The 13,274-nt window shown below is 42.0% G+C and overlaps 1 protein-coding gene across 5 annotated transcripts in view; it reads left to right on the plus strand.

Moving 5' to 3' along the window:
- The window catches only part of LOC136339497 (zinc finger protein 142-like), a 43,714-nt gene that overhangs the window by 16,570 nt on the left and 13,870 nt on the right, over positions 1 to 13,274 (plus strand). For 3 of the 5 annotated variants that reach the window (XM_066282801.1, XM_066282802.1, XM_066282803.1), the window contains exon 2: positions 5,734 to 6,710. In XM_066282801.1, coding sequence (XP_066138898.1) covers positions 5,748 to 6,710 — 963 coding nt within the window. In that variant the 5' untranslated portion in view covers positions 5,734 to 5,747. Of the gene's footprint in view, positions 1 to 820; positions 838 to 5,690; positions 6,711 to 13,274 lie in introns of those variants that run through there. The other 2 variants (XM_066282804.1, XM_066282805.1) reach the window with 2 other exon arrangements.

Genomic DNA, 13,274 nt, shown 5'->3' on the forward strand with positions numbered 1-13,274 from the left:
TGTTATCCCTGCTCATTATTTGTGTCCTTCGATTTTATATTTAAATTGAAAGTCTGATGAATACGTTCAACCTAGTTTTAAGCTTTTTTCCTTCACAAAATTGATTTTCTCGAGCCCAAATCCACCTTTGGACGTTTCAACCGCCAGAAACCTGTATGTCAATTATTTTCTTTGGACTCAAAGTAGCAAAAGATCAATTCAAGTTTGCACGAGTAATTACTTGTATTTAACCTTTGAACCACCTTGAAAACATAAATGGATGCTTGATACGGCGAAGCGACCTTTGATTATATAAGTAAATAAGTGTTCTTGTTGTTCAGAATAAGTAGGTATCATTATTTCGGAATTCATTACGTACTTGCCTACCTGGGTTAGGTAAAATTTGGCATTCGACAACAAGAAGAGACGAACAAAACCAAAAGCCATCATCATCATCCACTCCCGCGTTTGTTCAATTGTGGGTTCAATATTAGCATTTAACACAAAAGAATTTATAATCCGACCAATATTTGGAAACCATTCTTATCATTTACCCGGCTTTGCATAGTCATTCAACAAAGAGTGAATTATGGTAATGCAACGACAAGAATGTCACAAATATAGTTTTGTAATGCGAAGCCCCGTCAGCGACGTCTATTGAAGCATTATGTGCTAATTTCGCTCTGATTGGCTTTTGGCCCTTGACCTCCCGATGGAATCAGTATTTCTTGTCATTGCCGAATTAAATTCTTCAGCGCAGCTCATTTTATAGTTAATTATCAATTTCTTGTGCTTGAGTATCGACAGTATCGCGGACGACTTGTTTTAGCATTTACAACACGAGCGTAAAGCATACTGGTAAGTTAGTTCATTCTCTCAAAAGTAGGTGTATTCAGGATGGCGAGAGGTGCGGTGAATGTTACGTTTACGTCAGAATCATTTTCGGCTATTCACAGAATACCACTCATACGGACAGTCATAGGTAATGACCATCCTTTTGGGTTGAACACGTTAAGGGAAACCGGTGACGGACGCGAATTAACGTTATTTGTTGCTAAATGCTTATCATAGTAATTTAACTTAAGTTTATCACTCCAAGTTTTCGGAGAAGCAGTTTATCTTACTTCTACTAGTTGCAAAGCACAATGAAAAGTCATGCATGTACTCCAAGGTCCAACTCAAATATCCAACGTAAATTGATGATTACAGTACTTAAGGTTGGTTTTTCGCAAGTGCTGGTAGACGTTCGCGAATATCGCCTTCTGCCACAGTCACCTGCAAATAAGCCCCCTTTTTGCGCTAATTGCGCTTGATCAGTCCCCGGGTAAATCGCAGAAGAACGTCAAAACGAAGGTGTGAGGGACGATCATCGAAAAAACTCGAGTAGACATTGACATGTCAGAGGCGTGTCTTGGATGAACTCATCCCTTTTAAGATGTTTGGTGACACATAGCTTGATCAACGACTCACGTCCGTTACTCACGGCCCACCGTGAGTCATTCGATCACTGCCGATGCCGACGGATCGGTTGACGTTAATTTTTCGTCGCTTTCTCCGTGATAACGTTAAAGTGTTGCATGACGTTCGACTAACTCTGTACGAAAAGTATGCCCTTTGAGTGGATATTCCATTAGCTTAATGGCTAACGCAATCTGTGTGAAGAATACAAAGCGCGACAATTAAATTACGTTAATGTAGGAATTCAATGGGTGATGGTTTAGCCTAGTCAAGGAAGCATTCTAATGTTAAATATAGTCCTTAGCAGCTCGATTTTCAACCTATGAGTCAACAATTTCTTGCCGCCATTGTCATGCAAGTTTTTTTTTAATAAATACCAGTATTCGAATGCAAATATGTGCCCATTTGAATACAAGTAGATAGGCAAATTCTTATCTCTAACCATTTTCGAGATCCTCGTACATCGACACGAACTCGTAGCACTCGCGACAAAAAAAGCTCCGAAGGAAACGAACGACGCATTTCCGTGCTCAAGTTTTTCCATATCCTGATTTATTTGAACACTCCTTAGGACGCTTGAAAATACGGAGTTTCTGTTCCAGACTTCCTGCGGCCACTCGATGCACTCCAAACCTTGGGCGATTTTCATCGGAAATTTCATTATCCTCAACCTCCTATCCGTTCCACCGAATGTCCTGGATATTCGAAACACTGTTCGTCCTCATTGCACGCATTAGGGAATCCTAATATCATTTTTTCATGGTGGAATTTTTTGTATCATCAATGTTAAAATGGTTTCTCGGTCAAACTTAGATTAAATTGGACAGAAAAGCGACATTGCCAAGGACAAACAACTTCAGAAACCAGACCAGTCCCTACTTACCACTCCGACTTTTTTCATCTCCAACCCTTTTTGACCCTTAAAGTACAATCCGAGCGAGTTCAAACACAATCATCCTCCTCTCGGTTCTTTCGGTATTTTTGTTCAGTTTCGACACCATTTACCTTTTGATTGTTGCTCGGCATTCTTGCTCGTCCCACTGGTATCCGGAAACCTGATTGACGTTCGGGCAGGTCTGTCACCAACGCCCTGCATACGCTGGTTTTGGCGATTTTGGCCATCGGTGTTCAATTGTGTACAAGAAGAGCGACAAAAGCCGACTTTTAGTGAAGAAGAATCGTGATATTCTCTCTCTGAGGGCTGCTTGTGGCAATTTTCTTCGGAATTGGGGGTGGCTCGTGCAGAGAGTGTGACGCAAGGTTTGTACTTTTTTACGGTCCTACATGTAGCAGCGGAGGCGGTCAATTGAGTAATTAATTTTTTAATATAGTGTGCCAGCAAGGTCGAATAAGGGTTGATCGGGGGTAAACGCTTAAAAGTTCCTCAAAATTCCCCAAAAGGAATTTCGTTATTGCGCCAAAAGTGGTGCAGAGCTCCTCAACGAACTTTAGAAATTCGTGTTTGTGTAGAGGTCACTAATCTACGACGATTCCAGCGAGTTCTTAAAGCTCTCCCAAGAAACGTAATGCAGGAGTTCGCAAAAACTCTGCACAGATTTTACTAACGATTTCTGCAATTCTAAGAAGAGTTCCGCAAAACTTTTGCCCTTCTACCGAACGCGTACAGCTGATTATTATTTGCATTTCTCAGGATGTGGTGGCAAATTGCTGCTCTATCTCTTGTACCGCTTCTAAGGCATGACAAAATTAAAAGAAGCCCCATAAATCTCTCCCCGAGGGGCTTCTGTTATGCGGAAGAGCAAATCTAATTTGCTGCTCATAAGTAACTTTCAGTTTGAGTATTCCACGTTTTTGGTTCTTCTGCCTGCTGCGGCGTTCGCTCAGCGATCGGCGATATTTATTTTCCTTCGTTCTCCCACACGAATTTACGAACAATTATTTACCACGGCCCCAAAAAAATAATAATAATAAAAAAAAATTAAAAAAAAAATCGTTTCTTTTTACGCCAAGACGTATAGAGCAGACCCAAATCGCTGCCAAATCCTGCTTCCGCCGATGCTCGAGACGTGGGTCGCTATGGCCTGGCATCCGTGTTGTTGCAAAAGCACCTTGAGGATTTCGTTATTTAGTCCAAAAGATAGCCGGCCCGGCTGATGAAAATAGATCGAAGAGCTCGGCATGCTTCGGAATCGAATAGGATCTTTACATCAGAGGCCCCGGTGGATATATTTGGAGCGAGCGTGGCGCAAACATACGCGGAGGCCAGATGTATCGATTCCCCGAAGTTACGATTACCTGACTTCTTAGGAACAGGTTTGCCTACCATTGACTATCGGCAAGGGGCAACTTTATTTCCGAAGGCAACGAGAGAGAGAGAGGCGCGAGAAGAGAAAGGGGAAGAATCGGTCGGAGGCTCCGAGAAGATATCACGTTTGGTCCCGGCATGCGTTGATGATGTCGCCCGTGTCGAAGGAGAGGCGAGCGGAGGAGAACGAGGAACGCCCAAATGACGAAACGTTAGTCGCTCTCGGAGGAAATTAACCATCGGAAAAAATAAGGCTGAGCGGAATGGGACGATAAGGAAATATTTATGGACGCAGCCTGGAACCCGGACTGAACTTCCCAAGTCATAAAAAGAAAACAACTCTCCCTTACTATCCTAATCTGATAAGCGATCGCCCCATTCAATTCTTTCCTTATACATGTTTTCCCTTTCCCCCGTCACATCTGAGACTGAAACTCGAACTCGCCCCGAAACGGAAGTTTCAGATTTTATCTCCTCCAGTGTGACCTAAGAAGCCTGCGAGAAACGTCTCCGCCTCTCTTCTAAGACACTTCTAAGTTCGAGCTATCATCAAGTCCACTCCGCTGAGGACTTAGAGCGGCCCTCGCGTCGACCACGCTGACGGATGGTTCTGAGGGTGGCGACTCGGACCGAAACGTCTCCTTCGGGTTTCGGAAAGAAAATTCGTTTCGCGTGTGGTCGCAGAGCGCGCGGAAACGATTAACTTGAGCCACTCTTCAAGGCGACCGCCTTTCCCCGGAAACCTACTCCGAAGCCGGCCCTGCTTTCGGCCCACTCTACAGACTGCTTGACTACCAACATTCTAGATTACACACGCCAATATTTCCAGCATCTCATGTCGCTTCTGTTGCTCCGAAATCGCCAAATCTAGATGGGTCAAGTGTCTTAGTCCCGTTCTCTTGGGGGTGTGTACCAGGTCCGAACGTTCGCGTTCGCTTTCCCTTTAAGCCGCGGCGCATTTCGAGATCAAAAGGTCTAACGAGTTATGTCACTCGGATTATGTATGTACGTAACCCTGACGTTGTATTTTTAATTTTTTTTTTTTTTTTTTTTTTTTTTTTTTTTTTTTTGAGCGATTGCGGTTTATTAACTGTGGAGGTACCTGTTAATTTCTTTGAAGTTATACATTCTTCAAGATTGAATGCGAGACAATAGGCCATGATGATGAGTTATTGTAATGGTAATGGTAAATTCCATAATGATTACGATTGTAGGAATAGTCGATTGCAGCGTACGAGTGCATCGCAACCGTTACGTCCGAAAGAGTTTTAAAATTGTTCTGTGATCAAAATGAATTAGGCAGGCTAGGCAGCGAGGAAGATAATACATTTTTCATGGCCAAATTCCGACAGTGTGTAATTAATTATTTTAGTAATAAACAGATGCTCCGCTAAATAACTTCCAGTTGTTCGAATCAATGTTAAATTTATTTTGGTTCGTTTCGAACGGACGCGACTGGAAAAGAAGGAAGAAAGCGCAAATTAAAATGTATTAGTATTCAGGAGAAGAGCACATTATCGCCCTTTATGGAAAACGGCAATAAATATTTACGATTTATTCATAATTTCTTGCTAAACTAAATATGTGTTTCTTTTATTGGCCGCCTGTCCTGTGTAACCTTCGCTAGTTTTGTTTGTACAGCGATGTTCTTTTACGTAATGCGAGGCATAATAAATGTTAATTATTTCTTTTTTTGCATAATTAATGATAATAGTCGAGCGCGTTTATTGCGCAAAGTTTAAAGAAGCGACGTTTATTACCTCGAAGGAAAACGCTTTAGTACATCGAATGGAAAGATTTAGGGACGGTCCGTCCCTACTTATTAAAAATAAAAAGGCAATCAAGCCGAAAGATCGGCAATATTGTTGTTATTTATTAACGAAATCACCTTCACCCACATTATTCAGATCGATAAGGAAATTGCAGCTCCGAGTGCTATAATGAGCATCTACGAGCTGACATTGCGAAGACTTTGAAACATCTGAACCAAGAGATGAATTAATTATTAATCAAGGTTGTTTTTCTTTCAGGTGTTCAAGTTAGCATGTCAGTGCCTTCGATGGTACATCGATCAGACGGTGGCAACTTGGCAGTGCGCAACGTTGTGAGTGGCGACGCTTTCCACGAACAGGCCGCCGACGTCGCCGACGCCGACGAAGACGTCGACGAGCGGGCTGCTGCTGCTGCCAACGACGATCGGAGCAAAGAGTTACCCGACTGCAAAGTGAGGCGCAACTACACGTGCTCGAGTTGCAACTTCTTCACGCAAAATCCGCGCTTGTACCTTTACCACCTTCGCGATGACCACAACCAAAGGATAAAAGTGTACGAGTGTCCCAGTTGCCTGTACGCATCGAAACATTTCCAGAAACTTCTTAGACATTCGAAAATGGTGCACGGCTCGAGCGAGGGGGTCAGTACGACGTCCACGGCGGAGACGTCCCGGAAGTCGCGCAGACGCTCCGCGAGCGATGTCGGGGACGACTGCGAAGAAGCGCAACAATTCGTCCAAGAGGAAGACGACGGCATCGACGAGATGCTCTTGGAAGATCCGGACACGCCGGTGTTGTACAAGTGCTCCCTGTGCGATTTTACGAGCCGAAACCGTATGCAGCTTAACAAGCACGAACGCGAGGAACACATCAAAACCAAGTTCTTCCGGTGTTCCAAGTGCACGTACGTGACTCACATCAAGGCCAGGTACACGAAACACGTGAAATACCATTCCATGCCCATGATCAAGTGCGATATGTGCGATTTTCGGACGCCGTACAAGTGGAACCTCGACAGGCATTGCAAGAACCACAATGGAAAGGGCGCTTTCAGATGTTCCGCCTGCAACTTCACCGCTGACATCAAGCAAAGTCTCACGGTACACGAAATGAACCATCATGTACCGCCAGTGGGGCAGGCAGCTGGGCTCGGTGTGGGTCGTCGCAGGAATAAGGTCGGGGCCAGCGATACCACGGCTGCAGAAGAAGCAGCTGCTAATCAGGATTCTGTTCAGGTGAGCTCTTTCCTCTATTAACCTTGATTCATCATCAAACGCGACAACGCTTAACCCTTCGGGTCCCATGCCGATCACTGCATACGAGCGTCACGCATGGTGCCCCAAGAGAGCAATCGACGAGTGTGTGTTTTAACGGTGGAGTCGGGGGGCAAACGGTGAAATGTGAGAATAATAGAAAAATACCGAAAATTTTTCAAAGAAACTTTTCGTATACAGTGCGGAATGAAATTATGTGACATTAATTTTGTGAGACCCAATGACGAGTTTTGCGTTGTTGCCACGCACGCTTCAAATTAGCGCACTGTAGATTACTGAATCGCTCGGGCTCATTTCGGGTTTTGGGAACATATCGTGTTCGCACTGTCGATTTTTGTTGAAAAATTATTTTTTTTTGAGCACGACAGTTTCGGCACTTCTCACCCTGTACATTCGGCATCGGCCAACGGGCCGATGGTCCACTTGAATTTTCGACCAATTCAATTCGCAAGAATACTGTGCTTGGGATCGAAAAAATTAATACTGCTATATCGCACCATATTCTAATAATTGTGACCTTTTCCTTAAGTTAACATCAATTAATTGCGTAGAAGTGTCTTTATTCAAACGTCCTTCAAGCTATTAAAGAAGCTTAGGCGAGCGTTAACAAACATTGCTTAACACCTAATCAAGAACATCGTCAAAAATATATTACAGTTCTTGATAGATTTTTGCTGGTTCTTGCTTAGGCGCGATCACGAGACAGTTCTTCCAATAAAGGAATATATTGGTGCCAAATAGGTCAAGTTTTTCGAGCTCGAATTTAGGTTGTGTAACTGAGAGAGTGCTAGGAACAAAACAAACCGATGCGATGCATCATTAATGCACGTGGAAGGTCGTCGGGATATTTAATTTTGTCCGAAGAAAAGCGAAAGATCGTGGGTATTAATATAAGAAGTTGTGGGATGAACTATGGATATTAGGCAACGGGCCAAAAATATTTACAAAGTGGTTTCGCAGGCCTGTCCGCCTGTCCGATGCTACGTCAACTTAAGAAATAGCCGGAGATGTACAGGACCGTCTCCCTCGCGCGTTCGGCCTTTCGTGACGGGCGATCTGACGGGCGTCGATCGTGAGAGCCAAAATTCCCTGCGAACGCTCGCGTAATGTAAATAATGGAAAAATCAGATCGAAACGGCATTTGATCCACCCCATCTCGACGCATAAACGTATCGTGAATTTATGAAACGATAAACTGCCTTCAAAGAGAAAATGGAAGTTTAAATTTATCACCTCAGATTAACCACACTAAAGATAGCGATTGCTCATATCGCGTGGGGAGTCATTGTTCCCTTCGCACATAAATCCCTCTGTATATTCGTAAATAACAATAATTGTATGTTTTTAAAACCGAAATCAAAGAATTGCAACAAATTCGCTTTGAATAATGGCCAAAGCAGACATTTGCGACTGTGATTTCTCACGAGACACGAACCAGTGGCCTCGCCAGTTTAAGGTGCCAGATCACATTGTTCAACGAATGGCGAAAATATCATTTTCTGTTACTCTTTGGCATGGCCGGGAATGGCGACGCACGAGTTTCGAAGTAAAAAAAATATCTCAAAAACGCCCGGACCCGGGAGGGAGCTTTGACGTGAGGATTTCGGAAAATGCGTCCAGCGTTGCCGGATCTACATTCGCACGATCCCTTTCCTTGTTTCACCTTGACTTATCTTCCCAGATTTTAGTTCGGAATGGGAGTACGTTATTCTCGAGGGCTCCCTAATCTTATCGAATTACTCATTGTGGTTTCTGGGGAGTAGAGAAGATTGCGGAAAACCCTGATAACAGAATAGTTAAAACTTTCACATATTATTGCGCGAAATTAGGAGATTATAGATCGAATTACGAAATCCTGTAAATATCAACCGACAATACGGTTAACCTACAGCAAGGTGAAAAACGACGATCTTCGTACCTGCCCATTTAATGTATTAAAAGATTGTTCAGTTTTCCACAGTACGGTAAGTATAGTCTCTACTCGATGACGTTTTATTGGCTTGATATGTGATTTGACATACCTACCAATTTAGTTACATGCAGTTTTAAAGTAACACCCACTCTAACACTGCATGACGTCTTGCGAGTAAAATTAATTATATCGCCAATTGGTCAACGGCGAAATCTGCCTATGGCCAAATATGAACTTAACTCGCAAATCCAAAGTCCACCGGCCGTACGAATCAAATCTCGCAAGACAGGGATACTCGAGATGTCCCTCCATGATGAGACACGCAAAAATCGAAGCAAAATTAATGAAATTCGACCATAGGTGAGAGCAGGGCCGGCCTTAGCCGGTCTGGCGCCTTGAAGGAAATTATGAATCATCCCACCCTCGAGAGAAATCGTCGATCGGCCGCCATACCGGTCAGCAGCCGCCCCGACCTCGTTTTCTCGCAAGGTCGGCACCGGATGAGGGTCTACCCTTAGAGTGTCCACCTTTAGGAAACGTCGAGGTGCCCGGACAGGGGGCGATGCTGCTCCGCTATGTTTTTGCTCTAAGGGCCGTTTCTTTAACGAGGTTTTAATCGGATATTTTCTAACGAAAATTAAAGTAAAACAGTTGGATGTTATTTCACTTATAAAATATTCAGACCGCCACGTTCTATTAGAGACTTCGAGGCTTAAGTTACATCTTTAAATTACCCTTTGCATATTAATAATTTCTGGGTAATTGCAAAATGAAGTGCAGGGGTGTTTTAAAAAAAATAAATAAATAAATAAAGGGAGTCCGTCCGAACTTTTCCCTTAGCAGTTGTCACGAATTAACTAAACGAATTGCAGAACTGAGTTTGTCCATATTTGAGTTGATGATGAATTATTATGAGGACAGTTTATGGGGTTTGTGATTACTTGAATATTTAATGAAAATATGGATTGAAATTGATGCTTTCTCGCTCTCGCTCGCTCTCGTCTCGCTCGCTCGCTCGCTCTCGCTCTAGAATAGCTCCGAGAGACACCCGTGCAATTCCTCCGACTTAGCAAAATCTCTTACGTTCTTCCGGGCTATTGCCTGCAGCAACGTCGATCCGTTTTACTTCTATTGCAAATGGGTCTGTCCAAATATCGCTCCCAACATCCTCTATACACTTTGTAAATGTATTCAGAGGTATTATTGACCAACCGAGCAACAGTCTCGTAAATATTTAACGTATCTTTGAAAACCAGGCTAATCAAATCGAAGGTCTAGTTTCGTATCGACAGATTCGATCCCGAATCGCGATTTTTTATGTAGAATAGTAAGGGGTCATTTGAATTATTCCGACTTATTATCGTCCACTTCCTCATGTGGGCCAGTGACGTGGTGCTGGCTGTGGTGGGTACTTCCGAAGCGATCCAGCCTCTTTTTTTTCCACCGGAGGTAGGCAAAAATGTAGCTAGCTGAGGTAGCTTTGTAATTCTAATAATAACGCTGTTATTTTCGTAGTCTGTTTTAGCGACGTGTATTTATACATTACTTCTTACGTTCTTAGCGTTCTAAAATTAGAGGTCTTGAGAATGTCTTGCCAAAATATTCCAGGGCTTGTTTTTATTCTAGGAAGGACTTGACCCCGTTATTAGCTCGACGACGAATTCCCGTTCCACTTAGATGCATTACGATTGATTTTCCGCGAATGTCAAATAATGGAAAGCACTATACGTAATCGTTACATCAACAGGTATTGCGGGAGACAAGCTCCACTTTCCATCAAGGAAAATTCCGTGGCCGTGACGTCACGAATCGGGATGTCTACGCGGAGAGTTCAAACATGTTGTTTCGGTGCATTCATTTGCATTAGGCTTATGTAAATTTCACGGTATTAATTAATCATCCGAGCAGCAGTTTGATATGCAAATGAGGTGCCAAGAAAAATATCGAAAAATGAGTAATCATTTTGAGATGAATTAAAACAGAAGCTACTTCCTCCGGTTTGAATCCGGCTCGCGATTACTTCTCAAAATCTATGTAGGACCATGTATGCGCGCACATATATCGTTTCGCATGCAAACGTTTTTCCCATTAGAAACTGAATACTTAAAGAAGTGTTTACGTACAGCCAGTTTTATAGGTTTATGAAAAATGAGTCCGAACTTTAAACAGAGGAATCGGCCAGATGGAAAAGCTTACTGCCGAGCCTAAAATTTTTTTCGAACGATCTCCTTGGGAAAGTCGCAGGTAAAACGACCACCGCTGCTAACCTGAACTAACCGTTGGTGGAATGTTGCCTCTTGGGTCTGGGGCAATTTTCAGTGTAACTAAATTTCAGTCGGAACAAAAGGCAATTTGGTGGGAATTAGATGCTGAAAATATTGAAGATTAAAAAAAAAATCGATATTCACATAACGAGCGTTAGGTTTTTGAGAGAAAAAAAAATTCTCGACTGGATTTTATTGGATCCGCAAGGACTTTTAGCATGAATTTTAGGTGTTTTTCTCTTCCTTTTCGTCGTTGTGTTTCCGTAAATAAATCTTGTTCCATTGGGGAATTGCCACGCGAAAAACCGAAGCCTGTACTCAGCCGCTTCTATGAGCGCTTTTAGCGTTCTCCGCACAATTCCAATTATTACTGCCATGCCTAGAAGTATAAAATAAATTAACAATTATTTTATAAACACTTGAGCTTTACATGCGGTCACCATGTCTTCTTTCGCGAACGCTTACTCCCATTTAAGCAATTTTGTCTGCCTGGCATCGTTCTATTTTCTTGAGGAAACATTAAACACGTTAGTAAGAGCTGACGCCTGGTCTTTCGCATATTTGTTTTATCAGCAAGAATGAAAAGTCATTCGTATCGTCCTATTTGCAATATTAACAATTGTTTGTGCTTGTGGTGGTGAATTAAATTGTTAATTGCGGCACATTAAGATGGTAAAATTGCAGTTTGTGTGCGAAACGTTTCTTTGTGCCCTATAATGCGCCATTTCTGCTTAAGTATTGCGGTTTTCGAACGTACACTACCTGCAGGCCGGAAGTGTGGTCTACGTTTCGTTCTTTAACATTTTACAATTTTTCGAAAACGTTTTTCCAAACGTTTATTAACGCCGAAGTTCCATCCCTCCCCGCAACCCTCTCATCGACAAAACAAATATGGTTAAGCCGCTGCGTGCTTCCTGTTAATGTTATTGATAATAACAATTATTCATGGGGAAAATTGAAACATCTGTTATGCAAATTTTGGGGATTTGAATTTGGACATGTTCCAACTAATGCATTTGACAAAATTTCAATCCATGAAATATTTGCAGCTAGTGAAATCAATGGTTTAATTGGGTATTCTGTTTCTAAATTGGAAGTTTGCGGTGATCCTGTATTCCTACTGCTATTACAGATCTACTCCTTTCATGGAGTTTTCCGTGTATTGTAAATTTCGAAAGTGGACATTTGAATGAAATATTTAATATTTTTAATGGACTGAAATTGTCGCTGCCCACCGATTTATTCGGATCTACGTTTGCCTCAGAATTCGTTTTGAGTTATGCATACACTTTCTGAGCAACGCTAACAATTTGATTCTTTTCAGCAGTGCACCTTTAGTGTAAACGTAGTTCGTTTGAAATTTGGTGGATGCGCCAATTGCCTCCATACCGGAGCACGGTCACGGGTCTAAGTAGCGTTACGGTGCGAAACCGTTAAGATTTAGTGAGTTTTGCCTGAATTTACACCGGTGAAAGTTCATGATATTAAACTAATTGATCGCGGCGGAATTTGTGACTGTAACTTGTCGTCGAAGAATTTGCCACGTGGACGCGAACTTTTTTTAAAATTTTGATTACTTACCACCACTTGAGCGAGACACCCTGTATTTTGTTCAAAACACAATTGGCAAACGTAATGTTGCGACTTTTAGGTGAAACGATTTACATATTTTTACGTATTGGGCGGTTGAGACCTAAATCGAAAGCGGCTTTTCCTATTAAAACGTGAAGATTGAAATTATTAGTATTGACGGTTGAATACGAACATTAACAAAAATGGACATATATATGGGGTGATGCGTAAACAATAATCATGTGCATGACCTAAAATACTGTTTTTTTGAATTTTAACGAGTCATTCCCTTCAACAACTCGTTAAAACCTAAAACGACGTTCGACAATCTGAATTTTATTTATAATTTTATCGCGAGCACTTGAAACAAAGAATGAATAAAATACCTTTTGCTTTTTTTTTTATTTCTCAGCTGCTCTATTGATGCATATGTGAGGATTTATTCAGAATTTCCACTCGGTGCGATAATAGTGATATAACAAAATTTAATGTTAATAATTATTGAATTTCGTAGCCATGAATTATCAATTCGGTGCCATTTTACGTAATTCATGCGCTATAGGCGTTCGAAGGTGATTCGAGCTCGATTTGGAAATATGAAATTTACAATTCGTGGACGAAAAACCTATTTTCTTGAAGCTAATTTAGAATTACATTTCCTTCTTAAGACTCTCTTACCTAAATGAAAATTATGTGGTACTGCTCGTGTACCCAAGTTTCTGTCACCAAACAGGGCGCCCGATTTTCCCTAATTAAAATTGGTCGACGATCAATAGC

Source organism: Euwallacea fornicatus, chromosome 5, assembly GCF_040115645.1.
Source record: "Euwallacea fornicatus isolate EFF26 chromosome 5, ASM4011564v1, whole genome shotgun sequence".
NCBI lineage: Eukaryota > Metazoa > Arthropoda > Insecta > Coleoptera > Curculionidae > Euwallacea > Euwallacea fornicatus.